Source organism: Pelobates fuscus, chromosome 4 (genome assembly GCF_036172605.1).
Source record: "Pelobates fuscus isolate aPelFus1 chromosome 4, aPelFus1.pri, whole genome shotgun sequence".
NCBI lineage: Eukaryota > Metazoa > Chordata > Amphibia > Anura > Pelobatidae > Pelobates > Pelobates fuscus.
The window spans coordinates 196,227,907-196,252,231 of record NC_086320.1 but is presented as its reverse complement, the minus strand read 5'-3'; the positions used below and the strand labels follow the sequence as shown (position 1 = coordinate 196,252,231).

Below are 24,325 nucleotides of genomic sequence, written 5' to 3'. Positions count from 1 at the left end.
TTTAATATAAATTAGTGTTCTTTCTTTTCTTTCATTACTGTCCTCCCCACTATTTTTTTAATTTGTAAGTATACATCTTTTCCTAATCACCATGAAATTGTGTCCAAGTCTGGCTAAACAGTAAACATGAATTGGTCCAAATAAATGTGGATAAACAAACAGGAACACAGTGAGTTTGCTCTGTCAATGACAAATGAGGGTCCTCTGTTTGTTTGTTGTTTTTCTTTTGTATTCAAGCTTCAAAGTACTTTAGCAGAGTTCAATATCTTTTGCAAGTAGTAATTATAAAACATTTTAATCCATAATACACGACTTGTCCCCTCTTTATTCGACATAAAAGCACAGACAGGTACTAAAGTGAGAAATCAAAGTGAATTTTAAATTTAAGGCCAGACTATCTAAACTTTAAGGCCAGACTATCTAAACCCAAAATTTGAAATTCATTTTTAATTCCTTTTGCATTTTTACTCAAGTGAATAACCCTGAGAGTATGCATAAATCAGTATTAATAATAACATTGTGTCAAAACATTTTCAGGTGCTCATATTGTAGATACCGAATAAAAAGCAGCTGTGCGCAGTCACCATTTTATGAATACCATTTATCAAATTAAATGTGAATGATGCAATGTAATTTTGCCTCCATAATTATTGATAAGACTTCAGAAAGATTTGACTGTGTAGTGGAAAATGTAAATACTATGAAAAATGTACAAATTATTTAAAATTATGAATTATTTAATGGAAAAGATAATATAGAACAAAGCCAATAATATAAACTAGTACTCATATAATGTGCATGTTTCTCATTTCAAAAAGATGAAATGACTAATGAAAAAATAAGAATAAATAAAAAAGAAATAGAATATATATATATTACATATAGATATACATTACTGCCACATTTCTCCACCAGCCACCTAAAATGTCTCATAACACCTCAGAAATGTTATTTTCATCACTACTGTCAATACCCATGTCGTGCCTAATAGTATCTTAATGGTCTTTGTGTCCAATGACTGACATTGTAGATTACTGCTTCAGCTATTGTTAACAGTTCTCATTTACTGATATAACCTAATTTAGATTGTAAACTGCAATTTTTATATTTGTTGTACAAGTTGGTTCTTATCTGGTATCATAGACTATAATTCTATATACTTCCTTGACTACATTCACCTTTAAAAAGCATGTGAATTTCAGACAAGCTTTCTCAACTACCTTACTCGACCACTCACACCACTAAAATGAATATGTCCTTCATTGTTCATTTACCTTTTTAGGATTTATGTTTCCAATTTAAATGGAGAATACAGATTTCATGTTTTTACATGTTAAACATATCTTTTTATGCTCAGGGAAAATTTGCCAACAGATGGATTGAGGTGCTTCGTGGGAATACCCACAGGAATCTAAATGTGTCAATATTCATAAGGTTTCTTTCATAACAGGAAATGTCGTTTTTATAACCTGTCTTTCTCATGATTTTTTATTTGCATCTAAGCTCATTAAGATGCAAAAAAATATATAATTTCTTTCTTTGCATCCTTTTATTATCATGGATCATGATACTAACTAATGCTGAAAATCTCATTAATTATATGCATTTTCTTGATTTGCGGTCTCTGCTTTTTTAATCGGAACGTGCTTAATGTAGTTAAACCACTTCACTGCCTAATTGCTCACTAGATTTCTACATTCTAGGTTATACAGGGTTATGACAATTAATTTAAAGCACACAGGTTAATGATACAGAGTGAAATAGCAGAATGTAAAATGGTATATAAAGCCACACACCTTTGAATTTCATAATTTGTGTTTTATCATTTTGGAGAGTTATTTTCTGTGTTCATGGTAATTTGTAAAGAAAGTGAAACTTTGTTGTGTTTCCACAGTGAATCATTTGCGACCAAAATCAGTATAAAATGAAAGAAACATCAATGCATGTCCTTCTCATAAGCACAAGTGTATCCACATTAATCAATTTCTATTATTTTCACCTACACGTCTAATCAAGCACATCACAGTAACTCATTTTTCACTGGAACTTCTTTTACGAATTTTAGGGAGGGATTAAAGAGATTTTTTTTTTCACTCCAGAAAAATGTACCTGCTTAAAAATGCATCTTCTTAAAAAACAAGAATGTTAAGAGAAAGCAAATGGAAAAAAATGCTCCTTAACCCACTGGCTAAACCTTTTTTGTACATTGTTCACCTGCACAAAAGGAACACAACAATTCACACCATCATTTAGGCCATATTTATTTACAATTTATTTTTTTTCCAATCCTAGTAGCTATAATAAAGCAATCAGAAACATGCTTGTGGACAACAAAATGTAATTTGGAAATAAAAAGAAAATGCAATCAAGCTTGGTTGAGCAAAAACGGATTAAATGCATTTTTAAAGACAGCTTATTTGGAGCAGGTGCAAATTATTTTGTGGTTGCAACTCTCTAAAATATCTGACCTGGTGAAACAGATTGTTTGCAAGCAGTGAAATGTCCTAAAACAGACAATAAATTACCTGCAGCTTTCAAACAACATATGTTAATGGCAAGAAAAGGTCACAGTATGTTATGGATGAATTAGTTAAGACAATGTATATTGAAAGAAAACAAGGGGGCATCCATTAAACAGAACAAGGTCTATCTTCACACTTCTAAGAGCTGAACATGTTTAGAATGTTAATGAACACCTGTATTTCTCAACAGACTGTTTATTGCTCAATCCATATTATGTTATTAAGGCCACAGAGGCTTTGAAGTGATAAAACATCTTCTAATTGTTATCCTTTAAGACTTAGAATATATAATGATACAGACATGCACCCAAGATTAGTGTGTGTAACACTCCAAGTGATACCTACTGCCACACTAAATCTTAACTCATACTTTACCCTAAATTGTTACACTTATTATTATTACACTATTCCTTAGACCCTATATTACCCTAACGCGCTACAGAATCACTAAATATGAACCAATTCCAGTATACATTGAGGTGGATGTTAAGATATGGACTTGGATCTCACATCTAAAAGAATCACAGGATGCCCAGATTCCACATCCCTATGCACAAATACTGTGAACTCAAATATCTAAGCTTAGGACCAGGGAATGTCAAGTTACTTTTACTCAAAGTAATTAATCTCAACCCCTTTATCCTGAGGTATAATTCATTTTTTTTTGTTTTAAACATATGCTAAATCTGTTTCTTTATTTTTCCAGTTTTTTCTACTAATTCTTAGTTTTTTTCCCTTCTTTTTTTTTAGAGCACTACTCCAACCAACCCAACCCCCCAAAAAAACACAAAAACTCACCTCTGTTCGATTGCTACTCTTATCTCAAGGGGTAAAAGTTGCCTTCAAGAAGGCAAATGTTGACCTTCAGCGGTGATGTCCACACCCCCACAGCTGCATCTGGCTTCTAAATTTTCAGATTCAGGAAGTGCCGTGTACTACTAGGCAGGGGCGCTGCTGATTAGCTGATGCTCTCAGCCAATCGGTGACTCTCCATTCATGAAACTGGGTTCAGAAAGGTATGTTTCTTTCTCAAGCCAATATAGTGAATGGCGTGTCACTGATATGCTGAGAGCATCAACTAATCGCTCTCAGTGAATCAGCTGTGCCCCTGTCCAGCGTCCCTCCATGCTTCCTGAATCAGAAAATTCTAAAGCCTGATGCCGTCTGAGGGGTGTGGACATTGCAGCTGGAGAAAATTTGGGGGTTAAACCATTCGAGAATGGTTTAACCCAGTGGTTCCCAAACTTTTTAGGTTCAAGGCGTCCTTAAAATGTCAAGGTTTTTCCAAGGTGCCTCAAGTCAAAACAAATCAAAACAAATTTCTAGGTTGTTTACATGTACAGCACTGCAGCATATATTGGGCCCCTGTTCAGCAGAAATGTTTCCTTGTCAGGGGCAGATCCAGAACCTAATATCGGGAGGGGAACTGGTAGACTATTTAAAGACACTGGCACTGGCACTGACATTCAGTGTATACACCCTCTGCATGCAGACACTGAACTTTCCTCATAGAGATGCATTGATTCAATTCATCTCTATGAGGAGATGCTGATTGGCCAGGGCTGTGTTTGACTTGTGCTGGCTCTGCCCCCTTCTGCCTCCTTGACAGTCTCAGCCAATCCTATCGGGAAGCATTTTGATTGGCTAATACCACCAATTCTGATGATGTCAGCAGACAGAGGCAGTTCAGAGGCAGGTCAGAGGCAGACAGGGGCAGAGTCAGCAGCTGTAGACTTGAATACAAGTAAGATTTTACTATATTTAGGGAGGCAATAGGGGGCAGGTGGGCTAGATGGTGGTTCTAACACTATAGGGTCAGGAATACGTGTTTGTGTTTCTGACCCTGTAGTGCTCCTTTAATAAACATAAATTTTAATAGCAAAATGAAGCAAGACATTTAACATATATTTGTCTTTGATGGGGATGATAACATTCTCATGTGTATTCAAGGTCAATATAAATAGATACTTTTGAAACAATATTAGAAATTCCTTAAATTTATCCTTTCTATTTTTTTGGGATCAGTTTCAGCAAAAACGGTTCTTTATATCAAGCTTTGTGTGTTTATACCTTTTGTTTAACCTAAATTATAACATTACTACGTTACTATATCAACTTTTGGAAAAAAACAGCATGTTATTTTTCTCAGTTTAATAGAATGCAAAATAATTCAATCTGTATGAAAAATCATGTACACTGACTAAGAATTACATTTCTGGTAAGTGAATTTGACTGTTCAAGTCTAGTAAAGATTAAATTAGATGCAATTTTACAAGTTTATTTAGTAATAACTCTGTGAAACATGTCTTTTAAAAATGTTCAAATGCAACTGGCAAGATTCCTATTAATATCAATAAAAAGTAATAGACTTTTGTAGACATGTCTACCTAAATACACATGTTTCAATGAATTAGTTACCATGGTTACCTGTGAAGCTGCCAGCATATGCTCTACATGGGATTAAAATTGCATTTACTAATTTACGAATTTTGCTTTCTAAATTTTTTGTGAAATTGTCCAATTGTGTGGTAATGACTGTCTTATCAAATAATTTAATTGCACTTTTACCATTGATAGACTTGTGATTCATCTATCCTTTTGATTGAATAGAAAGCAAGTAAATTCATGCTAGCAAACACATGAATGGACATAACAACAAGTAACGTATGCGTAGGATATTTAAAGCAAGATGATGAAATGCAAAATGCACAAGCGGATTTAATGTGGTGTCAATCAACAATAATAAGCTAAGTGCCTAATCAATATGCTGTTGCATGTTATGTATGTACTGTAACTGATAGAATAGAACTTTCTATGTGAATGGAGTTATGTTTATCTTTCTCATGCCTGCTTAAGCACCATGTTGCATCATCCTGTATACATGCAATTTTTGAATGGAATCCCTGTCTACTTTTTGAAAATTGCTGTGTACAGTGTTTTTCCCAAAGTTTGGCTCTTACAATGGCTTAATAATGTAGATAATTTTTTAAATAATTTAAAATTTAAAAACTATTTCAGTATTTTGTTATTTTTATATATATTATATATTTTCGATATATAATATTACAAACAATTTTTTTTAAAGTGTATACAAAAAAAATTAAATTATCTGAAAATGTTATTCAAAAATATGAAACCAAGGCCTATATCTGAATAATGTTCTAAAACCTTACTTTTTGACTAACATATCATCAAATGAAAAGTTACCTGCCCCTTTTATTTATTTTTTTAAATTAAAAGTTCTTAGTTAATGATGATGATTTGGTGTTTGTTAAAGTAAATTCTGACACACATAAAGTATGAAATAACAAACACCATATTCTGATGTGAAAAATGAAAAGTTCTCAGTTATGTATTTTCTAGGGCTAGAGCTCATTGAGAAGCAAAGGAAAACTTTTCTACAGTGGCTACAATGGTATGCTTTTGATTGGTGAATTCTATTCACCTGCACAAACTGAAAGTCTGGAAAAAGAGGTTACAGACAGAAGGTCTGACTAATCTAGCAAATATTTGATAATTTTCTTCTGGTTCTTTCATTTTTTTTTTGTTAATTTACTTATTTTATGATAAATCTTTTTGTAATGTATGAAATACTATTTCTACATTATTAAGCTTTAGATTTCACTTAGGGATCATTATTGTTATTTTATTATTTATATAGCGCCATCAGATTCTGTAGCACTGTACAATGGGTGGACTAACAGACATGTAATTGTAACCAGACAACTGGACGTACAGGAACAGAGAGGTGGAGGGCCCTGCTCAATGAGCTTACATTCTAGAGGGAGTGGGTTATAGTGATAAAAGGGTAAAAGTAGGGGAACGAAGTAAGTTGTTAGAAAACTATTCGCTGAGGGCCCTTAATAGGTAATTTTTGACAGTTGCAGGAGAGGAGTCATGGGGGGTGGGGGATAAAAACCTACTTACAGATATTCTGATTGGATAGGGTTTTAGGTCTATAAATTACTGTTTTAGGTCTACATATTACTGTTTAGTATCTTGGATGTATTTTTGGCCCCGAGCTTATGTCTTTTTTTTTGTGTGTGTGGAGGGGGGGGGGGGGGGGGGATTGGTAGTAAGTGGCGAGCTTTCTAACCTAGTATTATGCTTTGATGGAGAATGACCAATACTGTTTGTCCTGTCTTGTTTTGTTTATTTCCTATCTGTGTTGTCAAATGTATTTGGAAGGTCTATGCAGATTTCTGTATAAAAGTAAAAGATATACTTCTGTTTTGTAATTGCATGTTTTTGGGAGGATTGTCATACTCCCTTTTCTGTTTGTTAAGTCTTTTATAAATCAAATAAAGATAATTTAAAAACAAAACCTACTAACTAATTGATATGCTTTCTTGAAGTTTGAGTTTTCAAAATTGAGTTTTCAATTATTTTTTGAATGAGTCGAGACTGGGTGAAATTCTTACAGAGAAGAGAAGGTAGTTCCACAGAAGAGGTGCATCCCTGGAAAAGTCTTGGAGGTGAGCGTTAGAGGTGGAAGTACAGACAGAGGATATATGTAGGTCTTTGGCCGAGCGTAGTGGCCTTGACGGGACATACTTGTGTATTAGGAAGGATAGGTAGGTTGGAGCAGCATTATGTAGGGACTTGTAAGCAAGCACCAGAATTTTAAATTGAGCTCTATATCTAACTGGAAGCCAATGCAGGGACTGACAAGTACTACTTTATCCTGTAATAAAAATTTAAAAAAAATTAAATGGATTTTCTATATGAAATGTATGAATGCATTTGCCTATTGCATATGTGTGGAATATATGGACACTCACAAAATGCACTATGAATACACCACAATGGACTAGCTTGAGTGTTGTAGCTGCTTCTTCTGTTAGTAAATATTACTGGATTGCTAGATTGAAAACATGGAGCAGCCAGTGGTGTGAATTTCAATTCCTTAGTGAACAGTACTTAAACTTTTGATATGTAGAAAGTGATTATGCACTAGATGAAGAGCATGAAAGGGTGAATTGAGCCATATTTGTAAATTTATTTTATTTTGCTTTATTCTCCACGTATGTATTGTGTTTGTGTTGCTAATAAATGTAACAAGTATTCAGAGATATCTGCCTCTACAAGAGTCGAAGTCTGAGAGGAAAATTGTGAAACCATTTAACGTTAAGAAGGCTGTGGAATATGTACACCGTTGTGCTATTATCTTCTGAGCCTACTCTGGTGGCTCGAGAGTTTGTGAGACAATTTCTTTAGTTTTTTTTGTACACATTTTTGGTTATTATACAATGTAACACTATGAGTCAATTGTTTTCTAAATATTTGTAATGCTGTTGAAGGCTTGTATGAAATTTTGTCCAGGAACTAAGCCTCAGGTTTAGAAGTAACTATATATGTATCACTTTCTTTTTTTGTATTATTGTTATCTATTTTTGTGCTTTAGTGAGTTGTTGGGCACTGGTTGACATAAAGCAGCACCAAAGCATTTCTGTTTAGAAATCAGCGCCGTCAACACTCTTTATGTTAAACCCTGTTTTATGTTAATAAACTTCTCATTACAATATATCATAAATAAAGAAAACTCTTTTTAGATACATATTTCCTCCTAATTTTTTTTTTAAAGAAATTTGATTAAAAAAAATTTAAATAAAAAAATCTGATTTAGATTAAAAAAAAAGAACAAATCTAAAAGAAAAAAATAACATTGATTTTTATCTACCCTGAAAAATAAAAAATAAAAACCTTACTCTGCTAAGAAAACACAGCCCTATATTTCAGGATTTGGAAACATGGTTTATTTTTGACTCAGAATGATGGAAATATAATTGAACTATAGCTGTAGGGTTATTTGAACTAACACCTACCATGGTTGACCTTGTATATCCTTAGCTTTTTAAACATTTTTGTAGCAGGATCACAACAAGATTTGTAGAGACCTTTATATAATCAAATACAAACCTTTGTGATCATATCATTACATAATATTTGTGAAACTCATTTTGGAGTGAGTTGCATTTTGTAATCATTCTATGAACTCCTTGATTTGTTGAGCTTTGGTTGGCAGGAATTTGGACAGTGTTTCTTTTTTAATCCCAGGTGACTATTGATCTTTTGTTAAAGAAGTCCACAAACTTGATTTGTTAAAGTGATGTCAACTATCTAAAAGCTAAGAAAGTCAATATATAAGGGAAATCAATTTGTGTTTCTTAGTGATGTCATATTTAATTTCTGAAGCTGAATGTTTTGTAAAGTGTATTTCTGCATATTTACAGATGCTGTGTTATACAGCTTATTTTATAAGCCTGTGGTTGTCTTATAAATTGTTGTCTTGTTCTATAGCCTACATGCTAGTTTATTTTGTCAGCTAGTGACATCTACAATATAAAAATATAACAAAATAAAATAAGGTCATCATGGTTTAACCCCTTAAGGACCAAACTTCTGGAATAAAAGGGAATCATGACATGCCACTCATGTCATGTGTCCTTAAGGGGTTAAGGATTATTTTTTTTATCTTTGAGATTTTTTAAATAATGTTTTATTGAGTGCAAATATGTAATTTAGACAGATCATAGTTTGGTATAACAGAAGGACTAATATTAATAACATGTATTTGTACAGATTCCAAAATATGATGGTGACTGTATTATTTATTGATTTGGTAAAACTATATTGTTTGTTGTATGATGTTTTATTATGAATAATACATATTTCATTAATCTTAATTTTATGTTTGGACTATGACTTTGTATTAAATTGTCAAAACGTAATATTTGTTGTTACCATTTGCATCATCTGAATTTACATTTCTCCATATGGATGCTAAGGTAAAGACTAAAATATATGCAAAATTTAGATTAAGGGAATAGTACACATATCAAAAAACATAAATTTAAGGAGAACCGCTTTAGCAATTTAAGCAGTACATTTTGCATTTAACATATTTATTTTCCATGCTCAGATAAGTGTAGGACTAGTTCGAAGCAGTAGTGGGCTTTAAAATTGTATGACTAAATCCCCATATTTATCTGGTAAGATAGGTAATTGAAAGTAGCCTTCTAAGATTTAAAACTGCATTTTGGCGTGGGCACCATTCCCTTTATATGTGCTCTTGCTACATGGTCTATCTGGTATTTATCAACTAGAATATATTATTTTTGTGCTTAGAGCAGTTCCTTAGTTGAAAAGGGATTCCCAGCGTAGTTCTGCTCTGATATAAATAATTTCTAACACAAGCATTGCAGATCTGTTATTTTACAGAATTCAGAGAAGGAACAGGTACTCAGATAGATGAGGTATTATTTTTTTTATATATACAGGTTTTATTATACACAAATATAATATTAGTGTTTTGGGTGACTACTAAGTTTATTCAAAATATAAGGTAAATATGGAATTCGTTGGTGTATAATTTGTTGGTGTATAATTATAATAAGTTTGTTCTCTTTGATTGCATATTAGAGGAAACTTCTTGAACTGATGCACCCGCTTTCAGTAGAAAAAAATAAATGGAAACCAGCATTAGTATGAGATTTATTGTCAGCTTCAATAAAACAGTTATTCTCTTATGAAGGCTTTTGTTTTGTTTTTTTTCACAATTCCCCTCTATCATATCCTCATCTTTTTATTTATGTATTAAAATTGTGAACTTGAGTGGATGGAAAAACAAATTGGAAACATTTGGAACACAATGGTTTAGGTAAATTTGAGTAATTTTTGTATTTATTTAATTTAAAAAAAATAATTACTTTTTTTGTCAGATTATTTATCAAAACTGAGAAAAGTGACTTAAACAGTCTGTTACCAATACAATTACTGAAAATACAATATAGAAGACTATATACACGGAATTGGATACAGTCAGGCTTTTATCTTTGCAAAGCAGTATCATTTGTATGAACATATTTTACACATCTAAAAAAAATGTGTCCTTGTTTTTTCCTAAAACATCTAGATTTAAAAAAACTTGTCTTTTTAGTATACAATGTTTATTTTTAGTTTCTGTTTCTGACTATACTGTTTGCTTTTGTACTTTCTGTAAGAAATGAGACATAATATTTTTATTGCTTATTTCATATGCAACATTGAGATGTCCCGCAAAACCAAATTAAAGGCTGGAGTTGTACAATATATTTGTAGTTGTGAACTCATAAAACCACTGAAAAAATACAGAGGTATCAAAACTCATTTATATCATTTCACCTTTCAAATAAATATGTAAATTTTATTCATCAGATTGCTACTGAAATTATAGCGAGTCTTTTCTTTGCTATTGTTGAGATTGGCAACATACTATGCATAAGTATTGAATTTTAGTCTATTGAATTAAATTGCATATATTGCACAATATTGAATATCATGCAAGAGAGAGCAAAATCTTTTTCATACATATGTGCATATCTAAAACTAAAGTATGTAGGAAGTTTATTATATATCCAAGTGCCAAAAATATTGTGGTGAGGCCAAACAAAATGCAACTCTCCACAGTGCAATTTTGCTGTGCATTGTCTGCATATATCAATGTGAACTTTGGAACATTCCCCCTTGTGCACAGAAACTCCAGAAATCATGTGTCCCAATTATCCTAGTTCCAAACTTGAGCACAGACAAGAATTGTGTTCTAAAATAAAAAAAATACATTTTAAAAACCACAGTGGGCAGTAGGGATTAACCGCAGCTTTAGAAGCTGGACATACCCTTAAGGACACAAGCAATTTTTTTTTGCTGTTTGTGTTCAAATGCAATTTGCATCTCTCTCATTTATTGTATCAACACATATTATATACCGTTTTTTAGACAACAAAAAGGGCTTTAATTTGTGTGACATATACATATATAAATTATAATTTATTAAAAAAAAAGCAAAATAATGGGGAAAAAACAAAAAAATGCTTTTTTCCCCCATGTTTTGGCAATAATAATGTGTGCATAATATGTCCAGCTTAGGAAAAGTAATTCAAAATCAATTCATTTATGTGTCTTGATTTACAAAGTACATAATATGTGTAGGATTTCAGTTTATTTTGAAAGTTACAGGTCAAAAACTACAAGGTCTAAAATAAAATTTCAGCGTGAAACAATTTTAGAAGTTGGTAAGTTTGTCTTGGAAGTTTATTACCCATTACAGGAAACAAAATTGCCACACAAAAGTATATATTTATATAAAGTAGATGTCACAGGCTATTTACCTAAGGTTATTTTGACACTTTTGCCATTTCACTGCCAATCTCTGCTAAATATTAGAGTAAAATTGTGTTATTTCTCTATTTTGGCATATACACATAACAAGGTTTTTGTAATGTGTATTTTGTAAATCTAGTGTGTGCTATCCCTGTACAGAATACCATATTGTACTCACCATACTGCTGAGTACAACGATATCCCCATTGTATACCTTTGCCTCTATTCTGTGAAGCTACAATGCCATATAGGAGACCATGCTATTTCAGTTTCTATAGTTGGAATTTTCATAGATGGTCAGATGTCTGATTTTGTGGCATTATAGCCATTTGACTGTTCAAATAACCTCACAAAGGCCTTCCATTTGAGAAAGCAGACACTCCAGGATATATTATTATGCATATAGGACATACTTGAAAACGAGAGAAATCTCAATGTATCTTTCCTGGTAAAATATTTTATAAATAAATAAATATATTATACCTTAACTTGCCACCATTTTTCCACCAATTTATTTCAAATTTTGCAGTGAGAAAAAATAAATAATTTTTTACATACATGTTGCATCTTCGCTGAGTATTTCTTACATTTGATAAGTGCCACTGTCATAAATTCCCCCTAATTGTGCTCAGTTATCTCTTCTGAGTAAAACAATAAGCCCAATGTATGATCTAGACACTATTTTGTGAAGTTACAGTGCTGTAAAAGAGACGTGAAAAGTTCTGGTTTTTAAGTGTGAATTTACATGGAGGGTTTTAATGGGTCCGTATTCTATTTTGAAATATGTTAGCAGGCTGCTTTTTCCAACTACACCAAAAAGGCATACTATTTCTTAAAGAAGACACCCGAAGGTATTTCAAAAGGCAAATTTTAAACCTTAGCATGGGATAATTTTTCCGCTAGCTTGTATCAAGTGTAGTGGTAATAAGCATTATTTTTTTTTGCCTTTTTGACACACAGTGAATTTGTACTGTATATTTTGCAAATGGCTACGGCTTTATAATGCTTTATATGTTGATCAACTATGTTGTCCGAGTACAACAATACCCCCGTATGTACCTTTGCCAGGTATATGTGGACGTTGAAGTGGCACATTTCTGACACAGCCATTGCAGTTTTTTTTTCAAACTTTGAATTTTTAAACTGTGTCGTTACCCCACTTTGGAGTTTTTTTCGAAGGCTATATATTCCAACTATCCCATAAAAGCATACTATTTCTTAAAGAACACATCCCAGGGTAAATCAAAAGGCATATTTTGAACCTTAGCCTGAAATAATTTTTCCGCTAGCTTGTACCAAGTGTAGTGGTAATAAGCATTTTATCTGCCTTTTTGACACACACAGTGAGTTTTTACTGTGTATTTTGCAAACCTTATGTGTGCTATGGGTCTATAATACTTCATATGTTGCTCAGCTATGCAGTCTGAGCACAGAAATAACCCCATATGTAGCTTTGCCAGGTATATGTGGACGTTAAAGGGGCACATTTGAGACACAGCCGATTAAGATTTTTTCAAACATAGAATTTTTACGCAGGGTCCATATCGCACTTTGGAGTTTTCTTAGAAGGTTAATTATTCCAACTACGCCATAAAGGCATACCATTTCTTAAAGAAGACAACCTAGGGTATTTCAAAATACATATTATTATGTAAATCATTTTTCCGCTAGCTTGTACCAAGTGTAGTGGTAATAAGCATTTATTCTGCTTTTTTGACTCAAATAGTGAGTTTGTACTGTATATTTTGCAAACCTTATGTGTGCTACTAATGTATAATACTACATATTTTGCTCAGCAATACCCCCATATGTACCTTTGCCAGGTATATGTGGATATACAACAGCCATTCAGTTATTACTGGTTTATATACTGGTTTATTAAAGAATCATCTCTCCCTCCTTCCCTTTGGGCGCACCCTCCCACTTTCTGTAAGAAATGAGACATAATATTTTTATTGCTTATTTCATATGCAACACTGGTTTATTAAAGAATCATCTCTCCCTCCATCTCCCCTCCCCTCGCCGGCCCAGTGTGGGGACATGTGTTCTGAACTGACTAAATGGTCCAATCACATGAGAGACCTGTGATTGGACTGTGTGTGGCCTCAGTGATATCAGGAAGGGAAGCAGAAGGGCAGGTGAGTAAAACATATTTTGAGAGGGTTATAGTAACCATTTAAACGTTGTTTTGCATTTCTACAAATACCGTTAGCAAATGGTTGTGATCCAAAAGGACAATGGTTCAAAAAAAACTCAGTTGCTCAAATTTCTGTCCAAATTGAGATATGCAGGCAATGCATGACAATAATGTTCTTGTTTGTACTGTGAGGGGTTGTGTTGAGTTTTGTTCTCACACCATAATCTTTTTGGAACCGAGTTATATGCTCTCAGGGAGACTTTAAATTCTAGACCAGAACTAGTGCCATGCTGATGAGACCCACAAAGTTGAAGCTGCAGTCCATTGCTGTTTTCTGGCCACTTGCCAATTTGGATTGCAACCCATGCTATGTTTTAAAAAATAAAGCTATTTTTAAAATAGCATCCATTGCCAAGGGTACCTGCAGAAAGAAGTCTAAAACACAATGCCTATCTGTGATAATTTGCATGTCAAGCTGGGGACTTTAGGATTGTTGTGGAAACATAATTTCTTAAGTTTTTATACACCAGAGGACTTCCCAAAGTCCAACTTGAGAAATGCAGGTAATGAAACACAATCATATTTTCCATTTGCACTATGAGGAGTTGTATTATGTTCCCCCTCATCACAATATTTTGCACCCAGCTGGATACTCTCAGAGATGCTCTTTAACTTTCAGACATAAATTAAACCCACAAGATTGAGGCTGAAGCACCATTATTTGAACAGGAACTGTATTCGGCTAAAAGTAAAATGATCCATAGAATAGGAACAAATAAGAGTATGTTGCTTACCAATATCAGACATTTCTGGAACACTAACGATGTAAGGTCCATCTGGAAATTCAGGCGCATTGTCATTGATATCCTGCACCTTGATAATAAACTCAGATTCTGGCTCAAGAGGCTTGTTTGTTCTTCTGTCAATTGCTTGTGCATGTAGGACATAATGTGTTTTTTGTTCTCGATCAAGACTTTTTGTTGCGTGAATGTCACCTGTTGTGTCATCAATAAGGAATATAGTCCCTGCTCCTTCACCAGTTAGTATGTACTTTACTGATCCATCACCTTTGTCTGAATTTGAGTGCAACTGAAAGAAAACAGAAACATGCAACATATTTAAGTATGTATATGCACATGAAAAACATGTACTATATAAGCATTTTGTGTTTGTATTAGTAGGTCTGGAAAACATGTGTAGCTTTTTTTTTTTTTAATAAATGTTGCTCTCCTATTCATTTCATATTTCCTGAAATGCTTCATGTAGCAATGATGGACTTCAAGAGGGTTCGACTAAATCTGAACCCACCTAAGAGTACTCCAACTAAAAAAAACAGTGTTTTAAGAAAACTGCAGTTTTGGTCAGTCACCCTTTCTATCTTGCCCCAGTTCTCCCACTAGCCAAAAGAAAATAGCTAAAACTCTCCTCAATTCTTGTGCCAAGGCCAAGTTCTTCCTTAGCCCAATACTCCTCTGCTACCTTCACTCCCCTTCATTTGATTAGGGCTGATGACAGAGAAGGTGGGCTGAGGAAAGACATGAGTGGCATGGAAGGGATGCAATGCCACCCTTGTCTGGCTGTAGCCAGAATTCTGAAAATGCAGACAACAAATGCCAAACAAGCACAGATATTCTGTGCACAAAAACTCTTGTTCTGGGACAGCTAATAATCCTGTTGGAGGTGGATCTAAACCTTTGGCAGTAGAGTGGGTTAAGCTGAGTATCACATAAAGACTCCAGGCACTATGATCACTTCAAAGCACTAAAGTGGTCATGGTGCTTGGATTCAATTTTTAATTACATAAAAGGAAATTGTGTGCTCAACCAGTGTTATAAAATGTAGTCATTTTAATGAATGCTTTACAAGGTACAAAATTATATTTGCAATACCTTGATGACAGCATTTTTCTATCATATCATTCCAGATAAATTGATAAAAAGTAACAAAAGGAGGGAGGAACAGGAGAAGCGGTAAAACATTGATATGTTTATTTTTATATTTCATATTTATTATAATATCTAAATATAGATCTTTTTTTACTGCACTTCACTTTTTCCCTCTATTGCTCACTGTTCAATTGATCTGTGAATAAAATATACATCTAGCCATCAATCATCTTTTTTCCCCATACATCATCTCTTTTTTGGCTGAATTCAGAATGACGACCAGGAACTAAACATGTTTGGCATTGCACAATCCAGTTGGTCCATGATTTGAGTACATTTTGACTCAGAGATTGTAACACTTTAGGAAAACTTCATTTGGAACTCACCTGTAGATGAATAAAGTCACTTTAAGAAAATGTATATTGAAATGAAGTAAATTAACTTAACATCAAACTAATGTCCTACTTCCACATAGATCATATGATTGTCCCATTGATCTGCTGCCAGGGGCTATGCCTCTATCCCCACAAGAGAGTAAAATCATGGAGGAGTACATCAGAGATGCCTTAAGTAAGGGTCACATATGCAAATCATCCTCCCCTGCTAGAGCAAGGTTCTTTTTTGTGTCTAAAAAGGATGGAGAATTACGTACGTACATTGACTATAGGGCATTAAATAAAATCACCATAAAGAATGCCTATCCCATTGCCCTTATCTCTTTATTGTTTGACAGACTCCAGGGTGCTAAGGTCTTTACCAAACTTGACCTCAGGAGTGCATACAATTTGGTCAGGATTAGGAATGGTCACGAGTGGAAAACCACATTTAACACTAGAAATGGACACTATGAATATCTGGTTATGTCCCAGGCCGTGTTTCAGGACTTCATTAGCGATTTGTATACCTAGATGATATGCTTGTTTATTCCTCCAACCTCCAGACCCATCATGATCACGTTAAACAAGTATTACAAACTTTACTCAAGAATGGTTTTTATTGTAAACTTGAAAAATGCATGTTTGATCAACTTGAAGTACAGTTTTTGGGGGATAATATAGCTGCCTCTGGCTTCCAAATGGATCCTTGCAAACTAGAGGCTGTTCTACAAAGGCCATTTAAAGTTTCATTGGTTTCTCCAATTATTACAGTAGATTCATAAAAGGATTCTCTTCAGTAATAGCCCCCATCACCAATATGACACGCAAAGGGGGATATTTGTAATATATGGTCCAAAGAAGCCAAAGAAGCTTTTGAACGTCTCAAGAAATTGTTTGCTTCTGCAGACATATCGATATATCCTGACACTATAAAAGCTTTCATACTTGAGGTTTATGCCTCTGAAACAGAGAGAGAGAGTCAGGATACCCATTTGCATCCTTGTGGTTACTTCTCCAGAAAATTGTCTCCAGCTGAGCATAACTTTGGCATAGGTAACAGAGAACTGTTGGCCATTGCATTGGCGCTCAAGGAATGGCGACATCTTTTGGAGGGTTACAAAGACCCCTTGCTGATCATAACTGATCACAGGAATCTGGCCTATATTGGTGATGCCAAATGTCTGTCTTCTAGACAAGCTAGGTGGTCTCTATTTTTGTCCCGCTTTAACTCTATGATTACTTATAGACCTGGCCCTAAAAATGTTAAAGCTGACACCTTATCTAGGCAATTTGACCAAGAGTCAGAACTAGAACAAGAGACGTCACCCACTGTCCTTTCCTTGTCATCACCATTGCTTTGTGCTATCATGGCGGCTCAGTCCAAGGCACCTTGCAATAAACCTCTAGATAAATTGTTTATTCCGTTACATGGCAGGAAAGAGGTGTTGAATATATTCCACAACAATGTAACTGCTGGACACACGGGTATTAATAAGACTGTATCTGGTATTTCCAGATCATTTTGGTGGGAGTCACTCAGAAGGGACGTCAAGGATTATGTGGTACCCTGTTCTATTTGCGCAGTCTCTAAGGTTCCACACACACTCCCATGTGGATTGTTCCATCCACTTCCTATACCCAGTGTTCCATGGTCTCATTTATCTATAGATTTCATTGTTAACCTACCTAGTTCTAATGGGTATACCACCATCCTTATAGTAATTGACCGGTTTTCCAAAATGGCACATTTAATTCCACTCAAAAAATTGCCATCTTCTCAGGATCTGGTTTCCATATTTATATGCGACATTGTCAGGCTTCATGGTATCCCTCAAAATATTGTATCTGATAGGGGTTCCCAATTTGTATAAAGGTTCTAGAGGGCAGTTAGTAAGCAGTTGGGCATTAACTTGTATTTTTCCTCTTTATAGCCCCATGGCCATCCATGCTAATAATCACGACGGTGTGTGTGTGACGTCATGCGCGCTCACATTTTGGGCTCAAAGGACGGTTACAGCCAATCGGAAAAACAGGAGGGTTATTTAAACTACTTTTTTTACATTCTCTCATTGCCATGTCGTGGTTTCTGCCTCATGGTAATCCGAGAGAGCGTTTGTGATCTTGATTTTTTGTTTTTTGACTTTGACTTCATTTTCACTTCCCTGATTTCTGGTATCCTTGACTTCTGGCTTTTTCTCATTGCTGTGTCTGATTCTCTACCCCTTACCTCAGCAAGTATTTTGACTATTCTTGGATACGTTAAGTCTGGCCATTCTAAGGTCCAGTTAAACATTATCCTTACTCCTAGGTGTGATACAGTTCTACGTGCAGGATCAATTAGTAATCCTGAAATAAACAAAGGTTTGCTTCTGCCGACATATTGATACATCCTGACACAAGCAAACCCTTAATACTGGAGGTTGATGCCTCCAAAACTGGGGTAGGGGCTGTTCTTTCTCAAAGGGAGAGTCAGGTTACCCCTTTGCATCCCTGTGGGTACTTGTATAGAAAGCTGTCTGCTCCTGCTGAGCGTAATTATGATATTGGCAACAGAGAATTGTTGGTTATTATCCTAGCGCTTAAAGAGTGGCGACCATAAAAATTTTGCTTATATAGGGGATACTAAACGACTGTCTTCTAGACAAGCTAGAAGGTCTTTGTTTTTGTCTCACTTTAACTTTCTTATAACTTACAGACCTGTTCCCAAGAACGTGAAGGCGGGCCTTATCTAGACAGTTTGATACTGAGTCTGTACAGGAACACGAGACATCCCCTATTGTGCCACCTGAGTGTATCATCGTTTCCACTGTTCTTTCATTATCTTCTCCTTTGCTTGGTACTATCATGGAGGCTCAGTCTCAGCCACCATGCAATAAACCCCTCGATAAATTATTTGTTTCATTCGGTGAAAGAGAGAATGTCATGAGGGTGTTCCACAACAACATGACTGCTGGACACCCAGGCATTAATAAATCCATATCCGCGATCATGAGATAATTTTGGTGGGATTCTCTCAGAAGTGATGTTAAGGAATATGTGCATGCCTGTTCAGTTTGTGCAGTTTCTAAGCTCCCTCATAAGCTTTGGTTGTTGCACCCACTTCCTGTACCTAGTGTTCCATGGTCCCATTTGTCCATGGATTTCATCGTGGAACTTCCTAGTTCTAATGGCTATACCACCATTCTTATGGTGGTTGATCACTTTTCTAAGATGGCTCATTTTGTTCCACTCAAGAAATTGCCTTCCTCTCAAGACCTGGTTCTTGTTTTTGTGCGAGAAATTGTCCGACTGCATGGCATTCCTCCCAATATTGTTTCTCAGTTTGTGTCTCGGTTTTGGAGAGCTTTTAATAAACAGTTGGCCATTAAATTGTAATTTTCTTCCTCTTACCATCCACAAACCAATGGCATGGCTGAGAGGGCTAACCAGTCATTAGAATTGTATTTGCGTTGTTTTGTTAATAGCACTCAGGATAATTGGTCCGAATTACTACCCTGGGCCGAGTTTGCTAGGAACAATGCTAATCATGACTCTTCTGGACATAGTCCTTTCTTTGTTAATAACAGTCGTCATCCTACTGTTCTGCCAGCTGTTTTCTCCGACACGACTATTCCTGCTTTGGATGATCACACTGCTTCTCTTCGTGATACTTGTACCAAGGTTCACTTAGCGCTCAAAATTGCGGCTGATCGTTTCAAATTTTATGCAGATAAACAACGGGGTGCCAACCCTGTTTACCAAGTGCGTGAGAGGGTGTGGTTATCATCACGCAATGTTAAACTAAAGGCTCCTAGCATGAAGTTTGCCCCCAGATTCATTGGTCCATTCCGTATCACTAGGAGGATTAATCCTGTCTCCTATTCTCTGGCACTTCCTACCTCTTTACGCATTCCCAACACCTTTCATGTCTCCTTGCTTAAACCACTTCAGGTATACTGTCCCAAGTATTCCCCCTCCTCCATTGGTTGTTTCTGGACAGGAGGAGTATGAGGTCTCTTCCATAATCAATTCCAGATTTTCTCGTGGTTCCTTGCAGTATTTGGTTGATTGGAGGGGGTATGGGCCTGCAGAGCATTCTTGGGTTCCAGCTTCTGACATTCATGCTAGCCACAAGATTCGCTCTTTCCACGCCAAATTTCCTCTCAAGCCTGCTCCTGCCCACCTGGTGGGTGGTCTTCAGGTGGGGGGTAATATAACATATTCATCATCACCGTGCGACATCGATAGTGATAGCCCTGCCAACAAGTGCGGTAGTGCCATTCAGTGGCCATACGTCAATATGTTTGACCCATGCAGCATGTTGATGGACGCCGGCCGCTGCGGATTTATACCAATTTGTATTCCTGCATCCGCCCACGGCATGAATGACGTCGACGTGCACGTGACGTCACGCAAAGGACGCACACGCATGTTCTGGGGGTCAAAGGCCGGTTATGACCAATCAGATCCACAAGAGGGGTATTTAAACTCATCTATTTCTTCAGCTCATTGCCCTGTCATGGTTTCCCTTAGTGGTTGTCCGAGAGTGCGTTCCTGATAGTTTATTTCTAGATATTGACTTTGGCTTCGGCTTTTGACTTCCCTGTATTCTGGTATCCTTGACTTTTGGCTTTCCCTCATTGTTGTGTCTCCTTCTGTGTCCCTGACTTCGGCAAGAAGTTTGACTATTCTCTGGTACGTTAAGTCCAGGCCTTTCTAAGGCCCGGTAAGACGTTACCTTTTAGTCCTAGGTGTGATATAATTCCACGTGTTTGATCATCTAGTAATCCTGACACTTTTCACTCTTAGCATAGCGTTCAAAATTGCAAAATATGAAGCCTCCTGTCACGTAGTAAAATTAAAGATTATGCTAGCTTTAATGTACCAAAAATCTTATTTTAGTAATGACAGGAGGCAAATACCCCTCATCCCCCACCCCACTGTTTCTTTCCAGTTCCCTCCCTTTTAATCCAGATGTTTTCTTTTATGACTAAGTTATTTATTTATCTGTTTGCATGTTCTGGATCATATGCTGTCATTATGTTTGCTTAGCTTAGTTATTATAGTCATTAGATTTTACCTAGTTTTTTCAAGTACTAACAATAGTATATTCTTCACAATATTTGATTTAAGTATCTTACCATATTGTTGTATTGTTCCTATGGTTTAGTATTGTAGTATAATTTAATATTTAAATATACCTATTAGTATGGACATTTGTTTGTTCACAGTTCACCTCCCGTGTGATTAACATCTATTATACTCTCTTTCAGCTTAATTTGATACATCGTTCACACTGCTGGGTGGATCTGCACCTATGGTGTTTACTTTTCTTCATCATTGAACATTAAGATTTCCTCATTCTGCAGGATTTCCATGAACAGTTCTTCCTACTGTTATACTGTTTTACTGTTGTGACTTGTGATGTCGCTTTGTCAAGAGGCAGTGCCTCACTGTGAGGAGCGTATTATACCTTAGCCTTGTCTTTGATTGGTTCTTTGTTTTTTTCTATATATACTCTTTGTTGCTATGGAGTAAGTAAAGGAAGTTTATGCAAAATATTTGCCTCCTGTATTTACTAAAATTAAGATTATTGGTACACTAAAGCTAGCATAATCTTCAATTATCATCAAGTCTTACTTTAATGAGCAACTCTTCGCTTGACAAATTCAATAATTCAGTGGGAAAGTGGCAGAGGTAAATGGAAGGAGGTGAGAAAATATGTACAGTAATAAGGGAGTATATAAGGATAAATTGTATATATGTCTACCAAAAAATTACTGAAATTACTTAAATGCTCAGACTTTAAGAGTTAAAACAATGCTTTCAGATGTATACATGTTTTAGGCTTGTCAAAATCCTTTTGAAATTACAATGTTTTGTGCAGTATGATTTAAAAATAGTATAATTATTGGAAATATGTAATGTTGCTTCAAACTGTATAACAACAGAAGTGCATTTCTAAAGACGTACAAATACATTACGTAATTTTTATATCTTGCCTACAACCCTCATTTTAAAAGACATTTAATAGCTGTATATATTGTCTTTGTGAGGAATTATCCACTAAAATGATATCAATAAAGTTTACTTATATGTTCTTTTTTATAATTCAGTACTAACTGTAAGTTACTTCATTCATATTTTATTATCCTGTTTTATTCTCCACTGTGCAAAGGTGATTTATTTTCAGACCATCACAGGTCAAGTTTACATGCATTAAGACTCAATATGCATTAGATGTAGTCTGCACAATACTTGTAGACTGAACAAGAATATATCTGAACCCATGATGCATTCCTCACTCACGGAGGCTCTCTGAATAAGCATAAAAGTCTATCTGAATAATTCAGAAGGTATTTGTCAAGGTTGTCTCATGAGCCTGTATTTTGGTGTTTATCTTCTATATTCCTAAATAAGGCCTTCTGAAAGTATAGGTCAGTGAATAACAATGTGGTGGTATTCTACAAAACTAATGACAATATGAAATATATCTTACACTATATACTCAGGATAGGTGTTACAATAACTACACTGATAGTATTACTGCAGCCTTGTCTGACTGCCCCCTCCTAAAAAAATATATGAACATTTATGACGAAGTAACAGAAAATACAAAGTAAAGCATTACAAAATACAATTTAAGTGAGATTGTTTTCTTAAATGTTTCTTTGTTTCAAAAAATCTTAGTAGGAAACAATGAAGTGAATTTAACTACATCAGATAATTTAAAATTTGTTTTATTTCCAGGTGGAATTATTGTTGTTTATTTGTATTTTTTTTTTACTATTTGAGAAACAGTAGGGAGGAAGTGAGAAATAATATGTATGATTCAACGACAACATAAAAAAAAAAAAAACATTATCTGGGCATTGGCTTATATAATGTTCTCATATCTCATTAAGTAAAGTTTAAATTAGACAATCAATGCATCTATTGTTTATCTGGTAAACTTTTTTGTGTATTGAAAAAAAATATTTAATATGCATTTGTTACATGAGAATAGGCAACTATCATGTTATCTTAAGATAAATTAGTACCGTAATATTCTTAAAGGAACATTTAAATCTCTATAACCACTAATGCCCACTGTAGTGGTTATGGTACCATGAATGATCTGACAACTTATCTGGGGTGTGTTGTATGCCCAATGCAGTCTCTTGTGGATCCAGAAGCTTCTGCAAAGGGCCTCCATTAATTACACTGAGCTAAGCCCTGTCATGCAGAACAGGTTAATTGACTGAGAGTTTACTGCTAGACTAACTCAGAGAGTGCATAGAGTTTCTGGTTGCATAATAGGAGGGGACTGGCACAATGCAAAAGGTTGTTATACCATTCTCACGTTTTGACTACTTAACCTTGGGAGGTGTCAGATCACTCCAGCACCAACAAAAACTATATGGGATTGTAGTGGTTATGGTGCTTGGAGTGCTCTTTTATATAACCATATTTAATTATTATTTATTTAATATGTTTATCCTCCATCTTTATATGCCAAGACCAAGGGGAAGAGAAGGTAAAGTAATTTGTTTTTTATGGTTAATTTGGGGGTAATTATATTCATTAGATGAGAACTATAGATGAGTTACAACTGGTGTGTATTTTTTTAGACTGATGGATGGAGATGTACAATAAAATAGTACATATATATATATATATATATATATATATATATATATATATGTGTGTGTGTGTGTGTGTGTGTGTGTGTGTGTGTGTGTGTGTGCAAACATATGCAAAAAGCTCAACTTGTTGAAAAATCTCAGAGGTCAAATACTTGTGTTAGAATATTTAGGTAAAGCTGTATGTTTACTATCCAGCTTGGTCAGCTCGTCAATCCGAGGTCAATTACATGAGTGGAAAACAATGTGGAAATTCTAGCATTTGTACTGGATAAACCTTCTATCTTTGTTGTAACTAGGACCCTTTGGCATTTAATAATTGTCATCTTTTGATTTGATGTCCTCACACATTTTCAGAGCCCCACAAACTATTTGACAGTATTGCACAAAATGCTATGTTTCATGACTATGTGTCATGTTTTAAGTTGTGTATTGTTTGAATCAGTGGCATTCAGTTACTGGATAAAAAGCTCTCTATTATTTCTTAAGGAAAACACTGTCACAAATATCATTTACAAGTAATGGAAATGTTGCATTTCGCTGTGTCTGTCTATTCTAGAGGGTCTTTTAAATGATGGTTGCTTTATATTCAAAACACAATAAATACAGTTCACATACAAAATGCAGTATATTAAGGGTTGATTGTTCATTTACCTATGTA

The 24,325-nt window shown here is 34.9% G+C and overlaps 1 protein-coding gene across 1 annotated transcript in view; it reads right to left on the bottom strand.

Annotated features, from left to right (window-relative positions):
* Nucleotides 1-24,325, bottom strand: part of CDH18 (cadherin 18) — a 696,504-nt gene that overhangs the window by 320,936 nt on the left and 351,243 nt on the right. The window contains exon 4 of the mRNA XM_063451839.1: nt 14,595-14,889. Coding sequence (XP_063307909.1) covers nt 14,595-14,889 — 295 coding nt within the window. The remainder of the gene's footprint in view (nt 1-14,594; nt 14,890-24,325) is intronic.